The 27,339-nt window shown below is 39.8% G+C and overlaps 1 protein-coding gene across 3 annotated transcripts in view; it reads left to right on the top strand.

Annotated features, from left to right (window-relative positions):
• The window catches only part of RIC8B (RIC8 guanine nucleotide exchange factor B), a 61,888-nt gene that overhangs the window by 10,987 nt on the left and 23,562 nt on the right, over nucleotides 1–27,339 (top strand). The window contains exons 1-5 of one of the 3 annotated variants that reach the window (XM_067559371.1): nucleotides 12,567–12,936; nucleotides 13,151–13,759; nucleotides 19,423–19,506; nucleotides 20,346–20,440; nucleotides 26,266–26,419. In XM_067559371.1, coding sequence (XP_067415472.1) covers nucleotides 13,283–13,759; nucleotides 19,423–19,506; nucleotides 20,346–20,440; nucleotides 26,266–26,419 — 810 coding nt within the window. In that variant the 5' untranslated portion in view covers nucleotides 12,567–12,936; nucleotides 13,151–13,282. Of the gene's footprint in view, nucleotides 1–12,566; nucleotides 12,937–13,150; nucleotides 13,760–19,422; nucleotides 19,507–20,345; nucleotides 20,441–26,265; nucleotides 26,420–27,339 lie in introns of those variants that run through there. The other 2 variants (XM_067559369.1, XM_067559370.1) reach the window with 2 other exon arrangements.

Here is a 27,339-nt window from a genome sequence, read left to right on the forward strand (position 1 = left end):
CTCCTGGAACTGCACCTCTGAGCTTCAGCATGTCTGTCTCTCTCTCTCTGAGCCCCCCCCCTCCCAGTGAGTCCATTTGCTCTGGACCCCCTGGGGGCCTCCACACTCAGAAGGAGCAGTGCAACCCTGATCTCTAGACTGGAGTGACTCTCAGACAGTGTAAAACAGAAGGATTTATTGAACGTCTGGAACACTGAAAGTTCTAAGGAGCCATGAGCATAGAAAGTCTCAGCTCTGTCCAGGGGAGCTCAGGCTACTTTGTCCTCAGTCCAGAAGCGATCACTCATACCGTGAGCCACTGGAAAAACACCTCACCTTCAAGACCCCTCCTCCATGCTTTGTCTTCTTTCTCGGGCAAACAGAGCACTTGATGTCTCTTCAGCCCTTGGTTCTCCCACTGGTCAAAACCATGTGGCTCCTAAGATAGGGTGAGTTTTTCGGCCATCAGTTGCTAAGTTACAAAGCATCCAGGCTACTTGGGTACAGGGTGCTAGCTGAGGTCACACCGGGCTCTCTGCAACAACAAACACCTTTTCCCACCACCTCTTTATACATGCAGTACATAGGGTAAACTAAGGCACACACAGCATTCTTATAAAACATTAAGCAAATTCACCACTTTGTTGCATCAACATCTTATGTAACACCCTTCTTGTAAACGGGGGAAATTTTTTTCCATCTGGTCATCTAAAAACTTCTTTAAACTTTAAGGATTCAGATATGTTTTGCAAGTTGTGGTAGTATTGCATGATTTCTGACACTGTTTATTATTAACCTGTGCTCTGGTGGAAGGGATTGTTAAGTGTATTAAATGGCTTCACATTCAGATATAAGCACCCATGTTCTTATAACCAAAAATACAAATACCTGCAGTTATTTTAATTGATTATCTAACTGTTCAGGTCAAATAACTTTAGAAGTGTGTGTAATTGGAGCATGTCTTAACAGTTTTTAATGTGCAATTAGATCATTCCTTAGTATACGCTTCCTGGTTTGGAAATCTGTTTTTAGGCTTGGAAGGATTAGATTTTTGTCAGTACATGTCAATATTAGACTTTGATTTAAGGATCTTTACTTTGTATAATTTGATATGTGATGATTATTTGGGTTAATGGTTACAAACTTGGCTCACAATGTCTGACATTACTGGAGAGTTAAACTAATTTAACTTCCTGCAATTGTGAAAATTTAAATCAATAAGAATTGCTTGAAAAGTATATCTGTTGAAATTATAATAGTTTAAAAAATGAATTCTGCCAAGCCTAACTATTCTGCAAGCACTTGCTTTGTTAGCATCATGTTATATGCTGCAGGATTATGAATGCTTTATGTATGTATGTATTTATTTATTTGCAGTTCATTTTTCTTATTACTACACTAATTTAAGCTAAATGGTGTTTACTCAGGGCCATTATTTTAAGATTTTCTATCAGAGAACTGTTTGGATACTCTTAACAGACACGATCTTGAAAGCTGTCAAGGGGGAACATAATTTTTACACTTAATGTTGTAAATATGGCCTCAATAAGCAGGGCCCAAGCATAATTTTTTCGGGCCCAGTACAAACTTGTAACACGGACCCTCTCCCGTGTTACAAATCTCCAAGATTTGCAAATCTCACAAGATCTGGACAATAGATACAGGGAAATATGTTTCTATAAATATCCTCAGGTATGATCTACAATTGAGCCTCAATTTTTTCCTCAGGATAATGGGGGTTGCAGCCTGGGCTGGTTCCTCCGGGCCCTGGTAAAGTGTGCCCTTTTTTCCCCCCCATGTGGGGGCCCTGTCATTGAGGCATGATTGGGGTCATTGCTTTAATATGAAAATTTCTTAGCAAAAATACGTCAAATACTATCTCCCTGAATCCTTTTTCCCTCTCCCTCTGATCTAGATGTGTACACACACGATCAAAGACAGTGTGAACTAAGGTTTTTAGGGCAGTTTCCCTGGAGATCAAACTTCAAGAAAACATACATGCACTTCTTTCAGCTGTGGCCATGAATTTGGTTTTATTAACTCATTTAAAATCTAATTATTATTGCGCTCTAATAAATATACTATCTTATAGTACTTCTAGGGAGCTGGAGGCACTTGACTTCATTTCACAGTGTACTCAGTGCATGCTGATATTGCAGAATTACACATGCCCTGTTACCTAAATTAGCACCTTTGTTGTTGTGAATAGAAATAAAAAAATAAAGCATATCTATAGGGCTTGAACAGTATCTGCTTAAAGGTTGATCAGACCCTAAAGCAATGCCACACCTCTCACTTTTTAAAAAAAGTTAATTTTTAGCATAACCAAACTCAAAATGAAAATATGACTTTCTGGAATCTTACTTATTGTGCCTAGGTATTATAGGATCCTCCAGCTAGAGGATGATTTCACAGTATCCTAGCTGCTGCTGATCTTAGGCCTGCTGTCTCTTATTGAACCATGGTTTTTTCTTGTGTGGGACAGTGAACTGAGACTGGTTCTGCAGTTCCAGCCTTTATATCAAATATTTCAATAAAACAAATAACTAGCCAGATATCCTAATGTTTTAAATTTGTAATGGGCCTGGAACCCCCTCATGATGGTAGTAATCTAAGTTTGTCAGCAGTGACATTCTTTAAGGTGGGGAAAATGACAGCATTTCTGTGGCTAGAGCTGTGGTCTCCTAATACTCTGTTAGTATTTCTGTCATCTGACTTTTCACAGCTGGAAGTAGTTATAAGCTTAAGGATAGTTTGCTGTAACAGAGGAAGTAAATTTGTCCAAGGTGGTAAGGAAAACTGTTTATATTAGAAGGGAAAAAATTGAGCTTAAAAATCAAGGAGAAGCTCCAAAAAGTCAGTGTCGTGTTGTCCCAAAACTTCATCAGATGAGCAGTTTTTATTTTTCTTGACTCCTTTACAATCTGCTGTTTAAACTAGTGGTGGTGGTTCTCTTGACAGTTGATTTCTCTCTCTCCCTCTGCTTTACTTTTTTTGTGTTATCAGTTGGTTCTTATATGCGCACAATGTCATGGTTTGGTTGCATTTAATTTTTTCCCCATGATTTAGAGCCCTGCAAATCCACAGATATCTGCTTCATATCCATGGGCCTTTTTTGCAGATGGTGGATTGGATGCAGCTCCCCAAGGCGGAGAAGCAGTTGTCTGTAGCTTTTAGCCTTTGAGGCTGCTTCCCTGACTTTGAGATCCAAGGGTGGGGGCACGCTGCCCCTTCGCTGTTCCGTGGGAGCCCCAGGGGTGGACTCCTGAACACCTGATTGGGGCCCTAGGGCTGCAGGTGCGGTGTGGGTGTGAATGTCCTAGACAAGATAAACTGCGGATGGCAGGTCAGATATAAATTGATTCTTGCAGATGCTGATCCACATTTTTGTATCCACACAAGACTCTACCCATGATTCACTTTTGCAAAAACAAAAACACCTCTTTAAACCATAACCTCTGTGCTCCCTTGACCCGTGCTGCTGTTCACTCCATGGTAGCAATGACCCTTCCCCCACCCTCTCTGCATTTTAATTCAAGATTTTTTTTTCTTGCTTCCCTATCTGTCTAGGCTCCTCAACTCCCCCTACTTTGTGTTAGAACTATTGCCCTCACAGCTTCCTCCAGACAGTGGCACCTCCCTTTCCTCTGTCTCCTTTATGTGCTTGCCCCACTTGGCCTGTCAGGCCACCAAGTCACTGAAGATTTTTGCACTCTCTATTGTCTGGGGGGCATGGGGTAAGTCTCTGCAAGCACTGGGGGGCAGATGCCACATGTCATCATGGTCTGGGGCTGTAAATATGCGACCAGCACCTACCTTTTACCACAGTCTCCTCTAACCACACACACTTATGAATCTACTGATTTCACCAACAGCTCAGCAGTCCTATATTGTAACCACGGGTGCTGCCCACTGGAATGGAGAGGAGGGGGAGATGCTGGAAATATTTGCTCTTCAAGATGTTGCTCTTTGGAGGTGAGGGGAGGCTAGGGACAGGCTCTGGTATCTGCTGCTTTACCCTAGCAATTACTGGTACTGAGTCTCTGCTTTCAGGAGGGTGTTGGGGCCTAAAGGGGCCAAAATTTCTATGGAGAGCACCAGCCCACCTATTGCGCTTGGTAGGGGAAGGGGGGCGACATGACCCCCATGTTTTAACCGCAGGGGTTGTGGTGAAGGGTTGGGTGTGGGGCCTCAGTTAGTCTTGATGCTGCTGGCAGCCACTGAGTCTCATTGGCCATTTTCTGTCAGGAGGACTGCTCATGCTGCTTATGCACCAAGATGCCTCAAAAATATATTAAAAGCTGTTGCCAGTCTTACACTGATGGCAACCTGCAGGGGGTGAAGAGCTGCAGTATATTGCTGCAGCACTTCTGCTGGATGTTTCTAAACCAGGGATTAGACCTGTTGCATGCAATACCCCCGTGAGTTGCTACTCGTGTACATTGTGTGGAACACTAAAAGGAAAACACAAATTTTAAATGAGACCTGAAAAGTGCTTCTGTTCGTTTGGGTGGTGGAGCGGAGGCCTTTGTATCCTACACTTTAACCCCACACCTCAACTTGATGGGCTTTTTTTGCTCTGAATATCACGTGGTGAACGTGTTTTGGGTTTTTTTAAACATAAGTCTTGCTTTACATAAGTTCCTAAAATAGCATTATCAGTGCCCTCAGAAGCCAAACTATTTTGTACCTTGACCAGATTTTTCCAAACTAGGTATCCTTCAAGATGGGAAAGAATCTTCTGCCTTTGCAACACATTGGAGAAAAAGGCATAGAAGAGTGAGACCATCAATTCCCAATAAGTAGAGGGATGATTTTCAAGTTATCTTCCCTTCCTCTTCTCCCCTTCTCTCCCCCCCCCCCCCGCAAAAAAAAAGGGGGGGCGGAATACAATCTATTTGTAACTTCCAATTCAAAGAAATAGGGACAGAGGCCTTCTGGGGATCTGCAACATAGGATTTATGTAAGTAAACTTTGAGAAATGCTCAAATTCAAATTCACTGTAGTAAAACCCAGAGACTTTCCATTTACAGTTAACTTTGTGCATGTCTAGTACAGGTTCCCAACTTGATCAAGCCACATAATATGCTTACAATTAATCAATCAAAGAGCACTTCAGTTCAGCATTTTCCATTTCAGAACCAATTGGAGTTTATTTTAACTCAGAATGTAGTTAATTCTCAAACACTCAAGAAATCTAGAATGTGCTGTATCTCTCTGTATACACACTGATTGTCTGCTTCCATATATGTAAGTCAACGTTGAGCAGCCATGCAAGGAAATCACACAAAAAGGCATGAGTTCTTCATATATCTATCGATTGAATTAGCTGCTGTCATAACAGCTAAAGACAGAATGCTCTGTGCAAGTGAATTTATAGAAATAGAATGAAACTATTGTTAAACACTTCAAAAATTCATAGAATCATAGAGTTGGAAGGGACCTCAGGAGGTCATCTAGTCCAACCCCTGATCAAAGCAGGACTAATCTCAGTTAAATAATCCCAGCGAGGGTTTTGTCAAGCCGCAGCTTAAAAACCTCTAAAGATGGAGATTCTACCACCTCCCTAGTTAACCCATTCCAGTGCTTCACCACCCTCCTAGTGAAAAACTGTTTCCTAATGTCCAACCTAGACCTCCCCCCCCTTTCAACTTGAGACCGTTGCGCCTTGTTCTGTCGTCTGCCACCACTGAGAACAGCCTAGCCCCATCCTCCCTGGAACCCCCTTTCAGGGAGTTAAAGGCTGCTATCAAATCCCCCCTCATTCTTCTCTTCTGCAGGCTAAACAAGCCTAGTTCCCTCAGCCTCTCCTCATACGTCTTGTGCTCCAGCCTCCTAATCATTTTTGTTGCCCTCTACTGGACTCTCTCCAACTTCTCCACATCCTTTTTGTAGTGGGGGGCCCAAAACTGGACACAATACTCCAAATGCGGCCTCACCAATGCCGAATAGAGGGGAAAGATCACTTCCCGTAATCTGCTGGCAGTGCTCCTACTAATGCAGCCCAATATGCTATTAACCTTCTTGGCAACCAGGGCACACTGCTGACTCATATCCAGCTTCTTATCCACTGTTACCCCCAGGTCCTTTTCTGCAGAACTGCTGCCTAGCTCGTCGGTCCCCAGTCTGTAGCTGTGCATTGGATTCTTCCATCCTAAGTGCAGGACTCTGCACTTGTCCTTGTTGAACCTCATCAGATTTCTTTTGGCCCAATCCTCCAGTTTGTTTAGGTCCTTCTGTGTCCTATCCCTACCTTCCAGGGTATCTACCACTCCCCCCATCTTAGTGTCATCCGCAAACTTGCTGAGGGTGCAATCTACCCCATCTTCCAGATCATTAATGAAGATGCTGAACAAAACCGGCCCCAGGACCTGGGGCACTCCGCTTGTGACCGGCTGCCAGCTAGACATGGAGCCATTGATCACTACTCGTTGAGCCCTATGCTCTAGCCAGTTCTCTATCCATTTTATAGTCCCTTCATCCAACCCATACTTTTTTAACTTGCTGATAAGAATACTGTGAAAGACCATATCAGAAGCTTTGCTAAAGTCAAGGTATATCACGTCCGCCGCTTTCCCCATATCCACAGAGCCAGTCACCTCTTCATAGAAAGCAATCAGGTTGGTCAGGCATGACTTTCCCTTTGTGAATCCATGTTGACTGTTCCTGATCACCTTCCTCTCTTCCAAGTGCCTTAAAATTTACAAGTTAGGGCCCCTATATTCTGTGGTTCTGTAGCCACAGAACTTTGTGAACTCTAGCTGTGGTTACAAAATTGTGCTCCAGAATCTAAGCTTTCATTTATCATTCTTCACACATGGTTATGAAAGTAACTTGCACTGAAAGTAAACCCATGCAGTACTGACATAGAGTGAGAAGACACTGAACTTGAAATGGTACATGTAAAGAAGACACACTTCCTCACTGAGCCCAATGGATGCTTTAACTCCAAAACCTAATGACATAAAATGCTGATGTTCTTCACTATTTCATTGCTGGTCATTTTTAGCAGAAATAGCCAGCTTATCCCACTTATTCAGCAATCCCAAACAGCTTTCTTTGATGTTGAAATCCCTAGTTGTCTCCTAGTTGGTTGCCAGAAATGCCTAACTTCCTTATCTGACAAGTTCTATAATTCCATTATGCATGGTCAATACACAGTTATGGGGTATATGTAGAACAAGGGCTACTGTACTTATTTCACAGTTCATCTTTATTTTTAATTCACTTGCTTCTTCCCAATCATACTGCCTTGAATATTTTAAATGAAGCAGCTGCAGAATTTTAAGTGTCACAGCAGAGTGCCCCAGAAGCCAGGAATGCTGTTGTAGAACTTGGGTCTAGCTTTTCTTTCGGTATGTTTGTTACCTTATGTATTTTATACTTGAGATTAAGATTTTAATGTATTGTGAATATTTTTGCTTGTGGTAGAATAGGCAGAGTCAATGAAGGTGGGTTCAAGATAGAAAGTAGCAATGCAAATGCTGTAGGGCTGAGAGTACTTCGGGAAGGAAAAAAAAATCTGCTTATTTATTATGGGCCCAGTTTTGCATCTGTTTTATGTATGGAGTGCCCATTGACTTCATTAACCATTCTGCCCACCGAGCAGTTGCAAAGTAGGTTGTATTAAATAAATTAAAAACTTGCCCATCTCATGAGCCCCCTAGGGAGAGCTTAATTAAAATCAACTGAGAATTTAAAATTATGAAAAACCTTGGTTAGAAGACACAATGAACTACAGAGACTTAAGCCACTCCAGGAGAAGGCAGAATGACCTGATGCCAGTTACTATTTATTAAAGTGACTCAGAACATCATGTACTCTGGTACATAATCCCTGATGAGGCCAAAGATGTGGGCGCTGCCAGTGCTCCCATACCATAAAGCGTATGAAACTTAATAGCAAACATGTGATGTGACTGATTTCCTCATCACCACTGCTCCTTGCAGCCCCACACCCCTAAAAAATCTTGGACTGTGATTTAGCTTTTTAAAGTCTTTTTTTTTAAATGGACATTTCTAAAAAACCAAAACCATGTAACGGTGTAGAATGAATAATCCTTTTAAAGGCCGGTGAATGTTCATCCTCCTCCAATGTTAAAGCGTCTGCTTTCACAATGCTGCATTAAAGCCATGAAGCTTTAAAGTTGAGCTAAAGCAGAAGACCTGACCCTCGAGGTTACTGATCATCTAGATTAAAGGTTTAACAAAGGCATATGGCTAGCTGGAGTTTGGGAGTTTTCCACACAATATATCAGGATCTTAAACTGCATTCTGTGGGCACTCTGAACTCCCATTAAAATTAGTGGAGTTTAGGATGTGCAAAGAATATAGGATCAGGCCCCAACTACTTTGCTTAGAGGGAAGATCAGTGAAGATAGTTTAAAAACACATTACTTTAGGGTGCTATTTAAATACTGCTTAAATACTCTGGATTTTCCTACATTTTTGTCAGTGATGACTGTCTACTCTGCAGGAAAATGGATCAGCATGCAGTTCAGAGTGAGGTAGTTGTAGGGACAAATTATTTTCTTTAATCTTCTTTAAAGTATAAAAATATATAGATGTATGTACCTAAAAAGGGTGCCCCTCTATATGCTGTAGGCCCCTTTGACATAACTCAAAAAGGCAAGTACCGCAAATATGAGAGAACCCAACAAACTTCGGAAACATGTTTATTTTTAGCAAAACTCTTGCAGTTCACCCTAAATTGCATATTCACACTGTTACCCTCAGTAGGCTGGTGGTGTTCAGCTACTGTTTTGTATACTGCAGTAATGGAAAGTATATTTTTCTAGTTCCTGATATTATCCAACAGCATGTGTAAATGGAGAGAGTGATTCACTAAGGGGACCAGCAAAAAGGAAGTCACCCCCATGAGGCTTATTAAGGTTTTTTATTCTCAGCATGGTCATTGTACGCTAGCTACAACAAACCAAACTGAGCTTGCATAGATCAGAAACTGCCAGTAGTGGGAGCAGGTTGGAGGGGGGAACACATTGAATAGGTTAACAGCATGTCAGGGGAGATATGCTAAAGCAGGGCCAGTGGGGCCTAGCTGATGTGTGGGGAGTGGGCTGGGTGACTTGGTATTCAGTTGTGGGATATGATATGTACACCTGCCTAAATGACATAACACACATTTTTCCTATTTGGAAAACTAGGAAATTCAATGGCAAAAAAACCTATTTTTGTTAATGCAGAGTTAAGGTTGCTAATGTTATGTTGTCCCCTTGCAGAACATTGAGTTGAGCAAAATTCAAATTTCTGAAAGCCAGGAAATGCACAGTGCAACCTTAGCTCTGCCCTCTTTCAGCAATGCCCCAATATGCCCTGTTAACATCTAGACATTTAGACCTGCCACAGTTGCTGAAATTGCTGTTCACCTCTTTAAAGTCAATTCATTCTCATCCACAGGATTCCATCTAACACTATTAAAGAACAAAAAGAAAAAAAAATTGCCCACACCTGATTATCATCTTGGAGATCAACTCTCCTCCTATACTGTATTACAATGGCAGTTTAGATCAGTTAGCAGTCTCTTTCTGCCACTGTCTGTTTTTCAGTACCATCAGCAGAGGCAAGGCTTTCTTGACTGAGTCATTGCTTGTACATTCATTCTTCTTGATGGTTCACCAGGGTCTAACCAGCTTGAGAGCACATAGTAAGATGTTCTTATTTGTTCTTAGCCTAGGTCTGGCTCTTTTTGTTCCTGGGGAAAAGGGGCTTTAATGCCTGTCATGGAATACTTTGTCATTTGTTTTTAAAAATTTATAATTGCTTATTGCTCCCATAAGTGCTTTTAAAATAAAGTTTACTCTAATGATTTTTGTCATATTATAAAACCTATAATTAACCTTTTAGGAAAGTGAAGGACTTGATGTCATCTGTATGTCACACATTTGCAATGCAGTCAGACTTTAAATAGATGGTTCAGGAAATTCAGCCTAACAAGTGATTTGTAAAGTAAGTTTAAAAAAGATTAAATTTCATCAAATACTCCTGTGTGTCATCTCCAGTTTACATAAAACATGGTTGTCACCAGTGCCTTACCTAAGTTTTACTACAGTTCACCAAGATTCAGAGCAATAAAATGATGAGGTTTTTTTTAACCTTTAACTGAATTTCAAGGGCAGTTTTCAAAGGTACAGCTGGGGGAGAGAGGTGCCCAACTCATGTTGAAAATCAGTGGGAGTTTGCTGCCTAATTGCCCTTTGTGCCTTTGAAAATCTCCCCCAGGGTGCTTTTAAAAGATGCTGTGTTGAGAACTCTGCAGTTCTAAATCTTTGCAGCAAGTACAGCATAGCAGTTGCAGTTAAGGGAGGTGGGGGATCTCCACCCTGCTGTGATCTGGAAGGACTAGCCCTGAAGGTGAGCAAGTAAACATTCAATTCTTAGCCTTTCTGCTGAGGCTGCAAACAAGAGTGCCAGCTGTAAATAATGGTTTTAGACCTCGATCTAAAGTCAATTGAAATTGAGGGAAACACTCCCATTGAGTGACTGCAAAGGGTACTGGATCAGGCTTTTATTGTGTGTCCCCCTGTCCACTAGGGACTGTAATTAAATGTTTGGTGCTTTTAAAGAAAAGCCACTGGTCAGCCATTGGATGTAAGTGAATTTTGTTGATTTATAGTCTTGGTGTGCATTTTGATCTCACTGGTCTTATTGTAAAACCTTTTTGTATTCATTTAGGAAGTAGCCCATCTTTCTCTGGTAACTTTCTTGAAGTATTAATCCAAAATTTTAGTTGGGGAAAAAGTTTGGCATAGTGACTTTTTACATTCTTACAGTAGCAATGCTGCATGCCCTGTGAAGAGTGTGATCAGTCAAGGGGAACCAGTTACTGATTATGGATAAACTATCGCAGACCATGTTGACTTATGATAAGCTTTTCCTGCACCTGTTAGTAATCTGGGAGTTTTATTATGTACAAGCTACTCCTGATAATGCACTCTAACAGAAAAAAAGGCCAATTTCTGTTCCTGCTATTTGCAGGTTTCTGTTTGTAATCCCCATGGCTGTTCATTCTTGCTTCTCTGGATTATTTATTACAATCTAGCAGATTCAGTAGCTGCTGCTTCAGACTTGTAAGCAAAGATAATTATACAGAAAACTTTTTAATTGAATTAAAATATTTGTCAAAAGTCAGTTAAGCTATGGAGGATGATTTGACCACTGCTTCTAAACTGTGACCTTTTTTTTTTTTAAACTTTAAGAGTGGGATCTTCAGAAGTGGTCAGCATTGGCCGCCTTTTCCCACTGAAGTCAATGAGAGTTTTATTACTATCTTTAGTGGAAGCACTCAGGTCAATGTTGATGCTTTTGAAAATCCCACTTTTAAACTTCCTCTTTTGTTGTCTTGTTGATTTCTGGATATTTCATAGCCATGGTTTAACAATACTAAATATTACAGAGCGACAGATGTTGTTGTGTTTTAGTGACTAACAATCTATTTTGGCATACATGATGTAAGCATATAATCCCAACTGTGTGGATCCAAAATAATTTCCAGATAAACTTTTAGAGGTGAAGAATGCAGAAGACTAATAGGTCTTTAAACAGCAGCACCGGTGTACTATATAGCTATTTGTGGCAGTCAATAACTGTCTCTCACATTTTGATTATAATGTCATATACTTTATTGTTTGACAATTCGGTGTATCGCACAGCATTGTAGCACAGTTTGACCTGCCTAGTGTAGTTGACTAATATGTTGTTTCCACATAACTCTTCATTCTCAACTATTACTGTAACAAAAGTCCCTCTAGCGCTTCCGGTGGAACTTTCATCTCTGGGTCTGGGTAACGAGCATTTATTTTAATGCTGAAAAATCCAATTCCTGAGACATTTCCTTAAGTAGGAAACTGTTACAATATATTAGTATTCATAAGAAACTGAGAAAAGTGTGTGTGTGTGTGTACATACATGGCATACCTTTTTTGGTCATAAACTGATTTATACTGCAATTATGCCTGTCTCTGAACACTACCCAGATGAATGACTACACTGTTTGACTAGTAACTAACATACTTCAAGGGACAAGATGCAGAGAAAGACTTAAAGAGCAAAAACTAAAGGATCTGGGTGGTATGGGATGCAGTAAAGTTTTTATTGCTGCTTATTTGGGAAGACCTTCATAACTAGACTTGTGGTTCTGCCACCCATGAGTAATGTTGTCATCCTGAATTTGTGGCAATAAAAACTTTATGGAGCCCTGTCCTGTCATGCAGTCTCTTCAGTTCCGTTTCCTCCATCTTGATTGGTTGTCTGTTTATTCTGATTATTTTCTACACAACTGGAACAGAGTGTCGCAATCTTTCTGTAACTCAAATGTTATTTTTCTGACCTTCAGATTCTTAAATCACTTGTATTGTTCTAAGCCGCAGTGCAAGTTAACTTACTGTAATGTAAGTATAGCATTCTACCTTTTGATCACTGGACAATCTGAGTCTCTTGAATAGGGTGGCCTGTGACTGTTTTGCAGGTATTATTGAAACTCTCCTAGCTGCTACTGTGTATTTTCATTACCAGAAGTTACTAAAAGTCTACATGTCACTGTTTTGTCTTGCTGGTTTTAATATGCCCTCTTTTGTCTGTTAGTATATAGACCACTAAATACCAGTTTGAGTTTTCCTCAACTTTGACTCTGACTGGGACATTGAATCTCAAATTAGGGAGGTATATGCACATGAAGAACCATTTAGCTACAAGCTTAGTAGGAGAGGCATGGGCTGTATTCCAAATATTTAGGACTACTAAAACAGTGTGATTTCTTTTTTTCAGCTAAAAATGTAATGGTCTATTAAGAGGACCCTCTCCACTTCCAGGAAAGTGAACTGAGCCATGCTGTGACACAATAAGATTAATTTATAGAAGCCTGGTATTGGAGACACTGGCAACTTGCCTGTGATAGGAGGAATTGTGCTGTCATCTCCATCTGTATCCATTTATTTTGGTTGTAGGTATAAGAAACCAATTAATGATATTCTCTGAATGTTTTTGTAATAATTCATATTTCAAAAAGCTAATAAACGACCTAGATAAAATGAGACCAAAAACAAGTTCCTTAAAGAAAGTGGCTAAAGTTTATGATTTGATTGGTGACAATGGTAAAAGATTTAGCATTCAAAATCAGTGATTAAAATTTTTGTGTTTTTTGTATGTATGCACAGAAACTGTGTGAAGGAATCTTAAACATCCTTGAAAAAGACACACAAACTTCATGTCAAGTTGCCTGTCTTGAAGCCCTTCGGATTCTTTCCAGAGATAAGAAGGTTTTAGTGCCTGTGACAACAAAGGAAAACATGCAGATCCTGATGAGGCTGGCAAAACTGGATATGACAGAAGATACTTTGGAGGATGTGTCCAATTTCCCTGTTATAGTGGAAGCTTTAAAATGTCTCTGTAACATAGTTTTTAATAGTGCCATTGCACAGAAGCTCAGTTTGGAACTGAACCTTGCAGCTATGCTTTGCAATCTACTAAAAAAGTGCAAGGACCAACAGTTTGTTGATGACATTAAATGTTTTGACTTGCGCCTTCTCTTCCTCCTGTCACTTCTGCACACAGATATTAGGTCACAGTTGCATCACGAGCTACAAGGATTGCAGGTTTTGACTCAAGCCTTGGAAAGTTCATTTAGCATAAAATGGACAGAGAAGTACAAAGCTGCTGAAGAGCATGATGGGTCTCCTTTATCACTGCAAGAAACGGATTGTGCCATTGAGGCACTCAAAGCTCTCTTTAATGTGACACTTGACAGTTGGAATGTCCACAGCGAGGTAAGGTCTGAGCTCAGATTCTTTCAGATTGGGTTTATTTTGTCTGCGAGAACCATAACCACCACATAGTTACGTTGGAGAAGCAGTTGCCCAGTCCATCAGAGCAGGGCATTCCTAAATTGTTTTCCTGAATCTCTTGCTGTGACCGTGTGTAACCAATTAGACTGGGATTTCCAAAGGAAACTAAGGGAGGTAGGCTTATGTCAGCATTAATTTCTTAGCCAATTTCCCTGTATGTAACACAACACTAACAAATGTTTTCTTCCTCAGCCTCTATTCAGGAAAGTACTTAAAAGTTAAACATGTGCTTAAGTGTCCTCCTGGACTTGGGCCTCTTGAAAGTGATGAATCTTTAATGTTAGCAAAAAGCTTTGAGGTCCTTAGAGGAAAGTAGCTACACAGGGGTGGGTGGATGGTTTGTATAATACGTTTTTAAAAAGGTTTTAAATATAAACTCAAATATGCAGTTGAATGTCTGAGGATGGGAGCTTGAGGTTTCCAAAAGGAAATAAACACTAGTTAAGCACATTAAAATATTGTTGCTTAGGATAACTTTTTCTTTAAATGTGTATTGTTCAGATGGCGATCTCTCTGGAGCATAACCAGTAATTGTTAGAGTTGTGGAACAATGACTTGATTGAAAACAAAATCTCCCTTGTTCCTTCCTGTTCTCTGGGCACAATTACGAACAGATCACCTTTTTTAAGAACAAGTAATTCTGTTTGTTTGAGGGAAAGAGGTGCACTTTTCTTCTAAAGATGATATCAAATGATGAGAAGCAATACATGCATCTTGTTGGTGTCATTTGTAAATAGGATTTACCTTCTCTCATGATGAATATCGAAGCAGTTGCCTCAAGAAAGCCTGAGGCACCTGATATATGACACATCAACCTTCCTCATCCTCTCCTCTTTTTTTGGTGCGACACGAGTGGGGTCAACATCCTAAAATTATATTGTAAGATCTTTGGAATTGAGCACTGTAAATATGATTACAACTAAGATTATTGTAAAGATATTTATAGTATTTTTTAAAATATAGTTAAACCTCTAAACAAATGTCTTAATTGTTAAGCAAAGAGATTCTTTTGTGTATGGTCAGTGTTGGACTAATCTGAAAGAGGGTAACAATCCTAAATATGAGAGCTTGGAAATGAATTACTCACCCAGGAATGTGGGACTTGAAAAGAGTTTTAAATGAAATTAACAATTCAGTTAAATTTCCCAAGACTATGGGGCCCTGAAGAAATATTTAAGTCCCCAAATTGAAAAATGTACTATCTAAATGTTATAGTAGATAGAATAGTCTTCAGATTGCGGGGTAATCCAGAAGAAAGTGAGGGACTTTTATCTTGCTTTTTTTTTCTGACCTACAACCCCAACACTTAAAAAGATCTTTATCTTGACAGGAGGAGGTGCTTTACCTTTGCCTAGACAAACAATACCATTAAACACGTGCATTGAGGGGGAAAATATGACCCCCTAAGTACATCTATATCTATATAAATGTATGCATTTGAAAAAAGTTGGATGAAAAGAAATGTCTTTATTTCCCTGAGACAGAATTAACTGGTCATAAAATCAAAGGTTTTAAACTGTGGGCTCAAGCCATGTTATATTTTTACCTTACGAGTAGCAACTCTTTGTGGACTTGATGTTGCTAAATTCTGCTTTCCCGTCTGAGGATTTCCAGTAGCATTAGATGAAGGTTCTGTCTCCTGACTCAGGGACTGCAGAGAGAAGTGTGGCTGTGTAACATTCTTTGCTTACTGAACTTAAAACAATTACCTCTCATGACCCTGGGCTTCTTACTTAGATAACACCTCACATGAAAACATGCAGGCTTAGATATTTCTAAGACAGTGGTTCTCAACCTTTCCAACTACTGTACCTTTTTTCAAGAGTCTGATTTGTCTTGCGTACCCCAAAGTTTCACCTCAACTAAAAACTACTTGTTTACACATTCAGACATAAAAATACAAAAGTATCACAGCACACCAACTGAATAATTGCTTACTTTCTCATTTGTACCATATAATTATAAAAATAAATTAACTGGAATATAAATATTATGCTTATATTCATTGTATCGTGTATATAAAGCAATATAAACAAGTCCTTGTATGAAATTTTAGTTTGTACTGGCTTCACTAGTGCTTCTTATGTAGCTTGTTATAAAATTAGGCAAATATCTAAAAGAATTAATGTACCCCCTGGAAAGACCTCTGTGTACCCCCAGAAGTAGGCTTACCCTCAGTTGAGAATCACTGCTCTAAAATAGCATTTCTCAACCAGAGGACCAAGGCCCCCTAGGGGACCGTGAGCAGGTTTCAGGGGGTTCTCCAAAATAAACCAGAGAGCAGGGCCGACATTAAGAGTTTTTGGGGCCCAAGACAGAAAGCCGTCTCCCACGGCTGATGTTGAAGCCCAAGCCCCACTGTGCGGGGCTAAAGCCAAAACCTGGGCAATTTAGCTTTGTGGGGCTCCCTGTGGCATGGTGCCTGGGCAGTTGCCTGGCTTGCTACCCCCTAGTGCCTGCCCTGGCTTTTAATCTAGTGAATATGCAGAAAAACAGTTGTAGCACAGGTGGGCCATGGAGTTTTTATACATGTTGGTGGATTTCAGAAACAAAAAGGTTGAGAACCCTCTGATCTAAGATCTGATCATACTGAAACTGACTGATTTGCAGGGAACTGCAGCTGTCACAGAATGGGGATGTCATTATAATTTGTATCACCAGATCTTTCGATTTATCCTCAAGACAGGATGAAGTACATGCTCCTGGGTCTTGCCTATATGTTAAAATATAGTGCAGACTCCACTGAAGCTATCGTTTTGCCTCGATAGGAATTTGTAGCCTTAGGCATTTTTTCTCATCCAAAGTTTGCTGGTTTTCAAAATAACCTAAAGTAACAGTGACTGGACAGCACACATTGGACTTCTCATGTTTTTTTTGAAAGGGGAATAACCCTTGACTATAGTCTTCCTTGAATGTAAAGATTGAAGGTTAATTTGGTATCTCTTAACAGTCACAGTGCTCCAGTGTCTGCACCTATATCTTTTTGGCTAGGTAGCCTACAATTAGGGATTTACCTCATGAAAGGTTGTTTTAGCTCTGATCTAATCCACTGAACAAAGCTCTTAGAAAGTGTATGTGGTTGATTGACTTTTTCCAATATGAGCCCAGTTGATATTGCAACAGATTTCCCATAGTCCTGTAGACTATTAAGTAAAACCATAATCTGGCTGACCTCTAGGGAAAGATCAGCAGTTAGCTGTCTGTCAAATTCTTGGTTATTTTTTCTTCATTTTCGGACACCTAAAAGAAATGGTCTGAGTACAGATACTGTGAACTTGTCAAGAAGGTTGAGAATGCATCTTTCCCAATGCTCTCTTGCACTGAAACCTCAAAAATGATGAGTTTTGTGCTCGTGGGAAACGGCATACTCAGCAGTGGAGTTCCCTACTGGTTCACTTGGTGGGAATATCTTTAGAAAAAGGGAGGTTTGAGAGAACTTTGCTCCTGTAAAGCCAAACAAGCCAGTCTGAACTGAAGAAAGAGTTTGTGCTGAGGCACCATCATGAGAAAAGGAAAAGGGAAGTCCTGTTGTGTTGGGTAACTCCATTTTATTTCACACAAAGGTTTGGATCTCTTCAAGAGTTAGAAATTTTATTTTGTGTTTTGAGATAAAACTTCTTTGCTAAAGCTTTCCAAAGCCAAATAGCACTTGAGTAAAAACTATTCTCTCTAGTTCTAAACTTTAACATTCCCAAAAGGATCCTTGTTAGGCAAAGTTTTATTTAACATCCTTTTTAATGATCTGGAAGAAGATGTAAACAGCATACTAATTAAGTGTGCTGGAGAAGCAGAATTGGGAGATGTTTTGAACATCAGGCAGGATGGAAAAATATAAAGGGATCTAAAGAGGTGTATTCACATGGGCAGGAAATGAAATGAGATTGAACCTGGAAAAATCCCTACCTGAAACACCAGCAGTCAGTGGCAGGAGATCATTTAAAAGTAGCAATGCCGGACTAGAATTGTTATTGAGTGGCAAATTGGAGGAGGTTATGGTGATCCAACATTTATATAACAATAGCATCCCAAGGCCCAAGCAGAATTGGGCCCCGTTGTGTTAGGTGCTGTACGAACATTTAAGAGACTGCCAACGGGAACTAACTGACGAAAAGAAAATAGACGTAGGGAAGGGGATAAGGGGTAACATATACAATTAAATGATTGTGGTAGTTATTGGCACAGTTTAATTATGTATTTTGCTGCTGCTGGTTGGAGGTGAGAGGGAGGGCATTTAAAAAAATTAGGGCAAAGGGTGAGTGGGAATGATAAGAGTGGACAAGTTAAATAAGGAGGAATAGGGAGGACACGAGGAGTGAGACATGTTAAAGACTGAGGGAAGGGGAACAATGGTGAGAGGAGTTCGGCTGTTTGCCCCAACTAGATTGAGGAATATATGGAGTTCAAATTTTCAAAAGCAGTCTAGTGACATGACTGATGCCCAGGAGCCATGAAGTAATGCTGCTGCCACTGCTCTCCCCCTCTCTCCCCCCCCCCCCATTACTGCCAGGGGCAAATCTCTGGCTCCAGCAGCTAGCTCTGCTTTGGGGAATTTTGGCTCTGCATCCCCTTTCAGCTCTGTGGACTTCTGGGAGGAATAGGAGTAGTGCCCCTAGAATGAGTGTTTCTCCCCCTCCCCCCCCACCACACACACTCAACCGGTAGTGAGATACAGAAATACCCAAAAATAAATTAATTAAATAAATATAAAATATGCATGCCAGTGGCAATGTGGATAGTTTACAGACAAAGTGACACATCACGGAATGAGGAGGGCTAATTTTGATGAGTGTAAATGTCAGGGAAAGGGAGAAGATAGTTGGGGTATAAATTGAGCAAAGGATAGCTTGGTTTCAATATCAAGATAAATTTCCTAATTATTAAATCTGTTGGACTGGAAGGGGTAGATGCACAAAAGGACTTGGGTGCCTGACTGTTACTTTAGGCACCTAAATCCAGGTCCAGTGGGATTTAAAAAGCTCCACTCAGCTGTTCCCAAACCCTGTAGGCAACTGAACTTGCTTGGTTCCTAAAATTTTCCTGTAAAAGTTTCCTATGCCTCTGTTTCTGCATCTGAACATGGTCAGTGCAGTCCCACACTAGGCATCCGGTCACCTATGCCCCAGTGCAATTTGGGCTCTGTATGAATTCCTCTGCCTAACATGTCTGCGGGGCCTGATCTGCTAATCATGTTCACAGCTCACCTCCCAGATTGTCCCCTCTAAATGAGGTTATGCAGAACAGCTGGGGGAGGAAGACTTTCCTCATAACTTTTTAGCTTGGTGGTCTAAATGTAGGAAACCCTGGGTTCAAGTCCCCCCTCCACCTGAGAAGGAGAAGGGATTTGAACTGGGAACTGCCACTTCTCAGGTGAGTGCCCTAACCGTGGACAATGGGGATAGTCTAATATATGAGACTCCCTCATTCTCTCCTGCTGAAAATGTTCCACTGTATATAAATAATTAGTCATTGGATCCTGGATCTCCTACCTCTCAGGTGAGTTCTCAAACAACCACACTAGAGTCATTCTCATGCTTGTTCTCTCTCCAACCCAATGACTTTTTTGTTATTTAACCACAATACAACAGCTTCAGCACCAGAGATTGAGGGAGCCCCATGTCAGAATATCTCCCTCTAAGGTGGAGTTGAATCAGGGATCTCCCACATCCCAGGTGAGTACCCTAACCCTGGGGTTAAAAGTTATGAGGAAGGTTCTCCCATTCTCCCCACCTTCTTGCTGGGGCATACGCTATGGCAGGGGTGGCCAAGCAGTCAGAGACGAAGAGCCAAAAAAAGCTATAGATACCGCAAAGAGCTAATTCGCACTGCTCCGTCCATTTCGGGGCAGCTTGTCACTTTCTCTTTGGCACCCCATACAATGCACAGAGCAAAGAGCCGTGTGCGGCTTGCAAGCCACATTTGAATGAGCAAAGAGCCGCGGGTTGGCTACCCCTGCGCTATGGCATAGGTTCCTAACACCATGAAGGTTTGCTGCTGAGAATCCCAAGCCGCGCAAGGTGCCTCCCTACATCCCAGATTTAGGCACCAGACTCCTTAAGAGGGATTGGGGCATAGGACAAATCCCTTTCCTTGGTATCTCCCATTGGCTAATTTAAGTGGGGAAGCCTCATGGTGTACTGGCTTCTGTGAATCCCATTCTGAGGCACCAGTCTGTCCCTATTTCTTGGAGAGGGAAGTTAGGTGCCTAACTGAGGTTTTGTGAATCCCAATGATTTTTTTTTTTTTTTTTTTTTAGGTGCCTAAAGTTTGTGAATCTAGCCCAAATAATCTCCCAGAGGAAATAATGGAAACTCCATTACTAGAGTAACTTAAAACTAGAGTGCCCCAGGCATTCAAACAAACTCTTAAAGAGCAGTCCTTTATTGGTAGGAAATAGATTATATTATCTAATGGGTATTTTCCATCTTTAATTTCTATTATTCTAGTGACCTGAAACCCTCATTTGCAATCGTCAAAATGAAAAATATCTTCATAATTTATATTTATATAGAATGAATCTCATCAATTTCGCTATATGGCTGCCATCCTTCGCCACTGCTTATTAACCGTGGGCCCTACTGAAGACAAAACTGAAGAATTGCACAGGTTGGTAGAATTAACAGAACCAATGTATTTTTGAAAGATAACTTTTTTAGTTAGAGCGCTAAATGTTTCTCTTTAGGTATTAGCAGATCAAAATAACACCTACAATATGTCCACTGTCCAAAATAGATGATAAAGGTTATGCAGTTCGGTGATTAATTAAGAATATTGAGAGAATACACTGAAATGTAAAAATGTATTTGAGTAAATATTGAGGATAAATTTGTTTACAGGAATTCTAGTTGCAGCACTCAAAGTTATCTTTAGTTGTAATTGTTTCACACAAATATCAGTAGAGAAATAACAGTTAGAAATATTGTGTATAATTTCTACAACTCTGATGCACTAATCTGGAACTGTTGGATTGGTGTTTTAGGTCACCATTAGCCCAACGTTTCTAGACCGGTATACTAGAGGTGCAGGTGTCATTTATATCTATAAATTCTGTTGCAATTCATTCACCTTTTGACTCTTGCATATGACTAGGTTTGGAATAGTTAAAATTATAACTTGCCTTCTTGGCTTACTTACTCACTATCCTACCTATTATTTATGTATAAATGCCATGAAACTGCCTTAATTATCAGGTCATCTTCCCATGGTATTTGGGGAGTCTGCAGTTGCCTTGAATGTAGCTTGTGATCCCGTAAGGAATTTGTTCTATAAGTGTTTTTTTACTTTTTTCACCAAATTCTCTTAAACTGTTGGCTGCAGGTTAAGCACAAAAAAATCAAATTATTTTGGTAAGGGTCCCACTCTAGAAATTCTAAATGCACAAGTTTTTTATTTTTTGTCTTCTTCAATGTACCAGACACCCAAAGACACAAATTAGCCTAGTAGCTACAAATTCTGTCCCCAAGGTGTCTGACCGACATTAATGTTGCCTATTTCACCTTGGAAATGCCATATTTCTAGCTATAAAATCTTCTGAGGATGTTCCTGTGAGCCAACATTTTTCAGGAAGAATGTTATAGGTTTCACCCCCCTTAACCTTCAGTCAAAATGTACTGATAGCTTTATCAAAAGCTACAGGGTCAGTGGGGTTACTTGCTGGGAATCTAGATACTCCATCAGACCCCTGCTCAATTGGTGCAGTCTGGGACTATTTAAGGTACATCTGCAGTAGGTGCCTAAGTACCATATAATTATAGATAGTGCTGAATGTGCCCTAAAGTGCAGTATTCTCCCTCTCTGTTGTTCTGTTTTTTTGCTCTCATCATCCCCTGAGGTGTGTGGAGGCAGGGGGAGGGGGAATTAGCAGATTAGCGAATTATTCTTGGGAGATGCTACTACTGGAGGAAGGCATTATTAAAGAGATGGGTCTGCATTTAGACCAATGCATTGTTAGGGGCAGGCTCTGGCTGATCTCTTCTGGTGAGTTATTCTACAGCTGGGGCAGGCCCCATTTTTGAAAATGCTCTGCTTCCTGCACCCAAAAGTCTAGTGCCAATCTACCTGTATCACCCCTGTTGTATCCTGTTGTTGTCTTGCTTTGTTGTAAATGGATAGGTACCATGTAATGTACTTTGGTCTCAGCCTGCTAACTGCTTTGTAGATCCAGACTAAGATTTAAAGTTGAATTTGAAATGGACAAGCAGCCATGGAGTGAGCAGAGTATTGGTGAGATTTATTCACATCTGGCTTTGTTACCCGGTATGCTGTTGGGTGGACCTGGCATATGGCTTAGTGGCCTATTCTCCCCTCAGGGTTCACCACAACAGGGCAGGCATTCTTCCAGCTTCTGGGCTAGGTTCCCCCCATCATCTCCCAGACCAAGCATGTGGCTGCAGTACCTCATCCCCATCTGTCTGGGATAACAGCCTTCTACTGCTGGTAATTAATGTAGCTAGTCCTGTAGCTCAAGTGATAGTTCAAATCCTGCTGATTATGCATGGTGAGGGGAGGAGGCGATTGTTTACATCTGTATATAATAGCATTTGTCTTTTTTTTTTTAAACTCCACAATCTAGGAAATTGCATACAAAAAACTGTTAAAAGTACATTATCTAGGTGGCAAAGTCAGGAAATACCACACTTAACACTGCCTGCAGAACCTACATGCTGTCCCCTTGTACATATGCATTATGATACAGTCTTTAATTATATGATTACATGCTTTTTCCCTCATAGCAACCCAATATCATTCAGTGCACAGACTGGACACACAAGGGAGCAAAATTAAGACCTCACAAGCAACCGTGAATGTGACATTTCCGAACTTGAAAGTTTGTCTAATATAACTTCATATATAGTAAGGCAATTCTTGAATGGGATGGCTTTGCCCCAGGAGGATTTCCTTCATAAACCTCATTACAGTCCCCTATGGGTGTAGTTATAAGTAAACACGTTGCTTTCCAGATCAGAGTTTCTGTCTAATCTATATCTCTGTCATCTAATCATATAATCCTCTTTAACATCTGATAGCACTGCAGAACCAGTTTAGCTATAAAAAGAATGAGCTGGGATTGTTTTCAGGTTTGTTTCAGCAACAGAACTCTTAATTCCAATAGAGTCTAATTGTGGAATCTTTATTGCTGGAGATGAGGTACAAACCAGACAGAACAGAACTTGACTTTCAAAATTCATGTTCCAGATGGAGTCTACAGGGCTGGCAGTTACAAAAAGTATCTCTTTACTTGAAAATTGAGCAAATTTTTTATGGCATCATTGAGGCACAAGCATATTTTTATCGTCACTTTTCAGAATATAAACCACACTTTAAATTGTGAGTCCAGTTATTATTTTTAAAAGGAAGTCTAAATCCCAAATTTGGAAGCTTAGATCAGCACCTACTGTAGGCATGTAAGTTTGAATCTTGTACCCTTAAATGCTGATTTTTGGTGTCCAAATGCAGGACTTGATTGCCTATTAAGGAGCCCTTGTATGAACACTTGGGCTTTGAATGCTCAAAATAAACTTGAGGATTTATTTTAATACTAATACCAGATGTCAGATGAATGCCCTGAAATACACTTTGGTTTGCTCCCTCATAAGTGCTAACCACAATTTGACTTTTTTCACCAATAAGCGAAAGTTTTTCCATAGAAAATATCTTGACTGATTTAGTATCGGTGTATTGTTTTGTTGCCATTTATGTGATTCTGTCATGTCATTGCTGAACATTTGAATATGAGCAGCTTAAAGTACCACGTATTCGAGCGAGTGCCATTTTTGCCCAGTAACAAGGTTTTAATCAAGGCATTCAGCCATGCTAAATAGTCCTTTGCTTTTGAATTTGCATATCAGGAGGGGGCTGGGAGTATGAGTGGGTGGACGTCATGTCCCAGTGATTAATGATCTCTAGGAAGCTAGAAAGGGGAGAGTAATATACGCAGTATTTCTACCCCCTGGAGTAGGAATGCAAACACTATTGTGCAGATCTGTGCATAGTCACTGACTTCCTGGTAGCTGGAGAATTTCATACACTCCTCTACCACAAATAAAACTGTCAGTGAAGGGACAAAAGATCAGAAAGCTGGGCTTCATTTATTGAAAAGAATAGCTCAGGCACAGTGATCCAGAAAATTAATTTTGTAGGTGTTTGGGAACTCAATTGTTTAATAAGAAACCAGTAAAAAAGGAACTTTCTATGAAAAGGCTGAAGCCACCAAATATTCTGTTTTGTTTCTTACTATTTGAGTTGTTGGAAACTGGATACTTTTAAATTGCTTATAAGAGAGAGTCTTTAAAGGAAAGTTTAAAAAAAAAAAAACAAAGTGTTGAAATTTGTTGATCTTTTTAAAGAGGGAGCTGATACAGTGGGCAGAGAGACATCACATCTACTGTGGTTGCAACAAAAATACCATTTCTAGTACAAATTCACAACAGTATTATCTGCTTGCTTGAAAGGCTTACAGTAGAACAGAAAACAAAATTACTTTTCACTAGAACCATGATATCAAGTAACATAAGACATGACAGTGATGGAGGGGCAATGTGAATACTTAGTTAGATATTTGAAGTTTTATTTTTAACTTCAGTAGAGAGAGTTCTGAAAGCCTTGAGGATCTGAAGCTAAGATTAGTCACGACTTTTCAAGCACTGATATTTGTGATTAGTAAGACTATAAGGGTACATCTACACTGCAAAAAACACGTCTTTGGCAGTGAGTCTCAGCCCAGGCCTACAGACTGGGTTCGTGCTACAGTGCGAAAAATAGCCATGTAGACATTCCTGCTTGGGCTCCGAGACTGTCCCTCTTCCCCAGGCTTCAGAGCCTGAGTGGGAACATCTGCACTACTGTTTTTAGCGCTTTCGTGCGAGCCCCCCATCCCCAAGTCTGTAGATCCAGACTCCTGAGACGCACTGCCATGGTGGGTTATTTTTGGTTTTTTGCAGTGTAGATGTACCTAAAGATGCCACTTCAGACAGTCTCTATGTACAGCCTGAAAAGTTGTTCTGCAATATTTCTCAACTATTTTCCAGATTTATGTGTTTATAACTTTGCTAAATATTGGTTAATCATCAGTCAGTAAATATAGAGAGAATGCTTCTCTTTCAGCAGCTACCAAACTTGTAGCAACATATTAGATTGGATTTATAAACTTCCCTAACTTTTGTTGTTGTTCTGTCAAAAGAGCAGAATGGGGCTCTTGCTGATAGAAAAGTTAAATCAGACCAGAAAGCAGAAATTCATGAAGTAAAGCTCTAACATGGCTTTCCATAAGAAAAGGACCCTGTGGTATAGTTATCTTGAATTAAATAAATATTAGTCTCCATTAACTGTCTTAAATCTTGTTTTAAAAATCAAGTCACAGTCCAGTTGACTTGTGTTGAATAATACCTTACGCCCTGACTAGTCAACTTGAAGTCAATGGGGCTATTTGGGAAGTAAGTTACTACTCATCATGAGTAAGAGTCTTGCAGTCTGACCCTCACTGTTTTGGGGACTCAAAAAAAAAAAAAAAGACAGTTTTAAAGATCCAGTACTGGATGACATGAACTCCAGTCTGATTATTTTTTTAAAGCCTTAACTATCTGCCACATGTGAGAAATCAAGTAAAAGTGCTAATATATGAACAGCATTTAAGACTTTTTTCCCCTCCTCTTCGGGAAGGCTGAAATAACTGTTTTTAAAATATTCTGACACCATGATTATTGTAACATTTGAGTATTGTAAAACTAAAATTGGTAAATTTCAAGAAAGACGTTTTGTGACCCCCCCCTTAAAACCAATATGTGGGTTCCCCCTACTGGGTGCAGAATCAATTACTGTAACACATAGTTCTTATAACTATGCATGTACAGTACCTGCTGACTTCAGTGATGCTGAAGCAGCAAGAAGTAATAAAAAACAGCGATCTTGGCCTCTCCTCTTTTAGAAATGTAACATGGGTAATCTTGTAAGAAATTGCAAAGAATAGAGAATTTAAAACTAGTGTTAAGCAGCAGCTTAAAGAAACGGTAACTGTACAAGCAGTTTATGCATAGTTAGTATTCTTTACATTTTCAGTTCCTTACACTAGCTATTTTTTAAGCACATGAGCAGTGTTAGTAATGGCATATACTTTTCATTCAGTGTTGCAATTACCTGTATATGGTTTTGACACATCATCTAATACGTTGTTGGTACACTAGTAATAAATTATCTAAACACTGCTCTTGTATGTAATAGCAGCAAAGCGCTAACTTGATAAAATATTAATACTGAATATTAATTCCAAATATTAATTGAGAGGACAATGCTGACCATGTGTACCATATTCTGTGGGGAAAAAACAAATAGCATTATTTGAATTTTTTTAAATGAGTTATTTGAGTCTCTTCCATGCTTTGTTTAAAGGGAGGTTAGTTGATTGAGAATAACATGCTTTTTAAATTCTCTTTCAGTAATGCAATCAACCTGTTAAGCAATATTCCGGTTTCTTGTTTGGATGTTCTCATTAGTCCATCAACCCAAGAAGAAACCGTTTTGAAATACAATGGAATGAATATGGATGCCATTCAAGTGTTGCTGGATTTCATGGAGAAAAGAATAGACAAGGTACGGGTGACATCGAAGAATTTCACAAAAAGAATGCTTCTTAATAAGAGTAGAAATTAAATTGAATCAAAACCCCAGATCAATACACCTTCCTCCCCTGCTCAAAAACTTTAAAACTTCCAGGGGTGGAAATGATGTGAAATTCAGTAATCTTGCAGGTCAGACCCATTTTGGACTTTGAAAGTTCATGTGATTACAACTATATTAATGTAGAATTCTTCATAAGTTTATGAAAAATGTCAAGAGGCATATGATGATTGAAAGTAAAACACTTGTATCTCATTACACCAATAATAAAATAATAAGGAAAAGCAAAGCTAAGAGTATCCCACACCATCATATCTGTAAATAATTCTATGATAAAACCAGGCCGACTTCCAACCCAGTTTCTCATGTGATGTTGATTCTGGATCACTTGAACACAGTAAAGTTTGAAACATGCTAGTAGTTATAAAAAGTGACAACTGTGTGCACATGTATGTGGGGAGTGGATGGGAACCTTTTGCTGAATATACTTGCCTCTTGTGGCTGAGATGTCTTATTTTACTGACAACTTTTTTATTTCTGTTATTACTGCATAGAATACCATCTACATACAGAAAAGCAAAGTCAACAAAACTTGATCAGGGCCAAGTACAACAGATCATTTAAACGTGTTTAAAGTTCTGATCCAATGACCATTGATTTCATTGGGTTTTGGATTAAGCCTAGATGCTTTGCTAAACAAATTCTGTTGAAATAATGTGATTCCAAAACACAAAGAGAATAGAAGGCTGAAACTCCATATTAAATTGTGCATTGCACATCATGTTCAAAATACAAAAGTCATAAATATTTTGATGACATCCAAGGGAACTAAGTTGTATTAAAAGCTAATTTTTGTCTGAAAATGTGCAGTTTATATAACAGTCCCTTTTGAG

The sequence above is a fragment of the Emydura macquarii genome, unplaced genomic scaffold, assembly GCF_026122565.2.
Source record: "Emydura macquarii macquarii isolate MOO-44397 ecotype Brisbane River unplaced genomic scaffold, CSIRO-AGI_Emac_v2 contig_2205, whole genome shotgun sequence".
In the NCBI taxonomy this organism is placed as follows: Eukaryota; Metazoa; Chordata; order Testudines; family Chelidae; genus Emydura; species Emydura macquarii.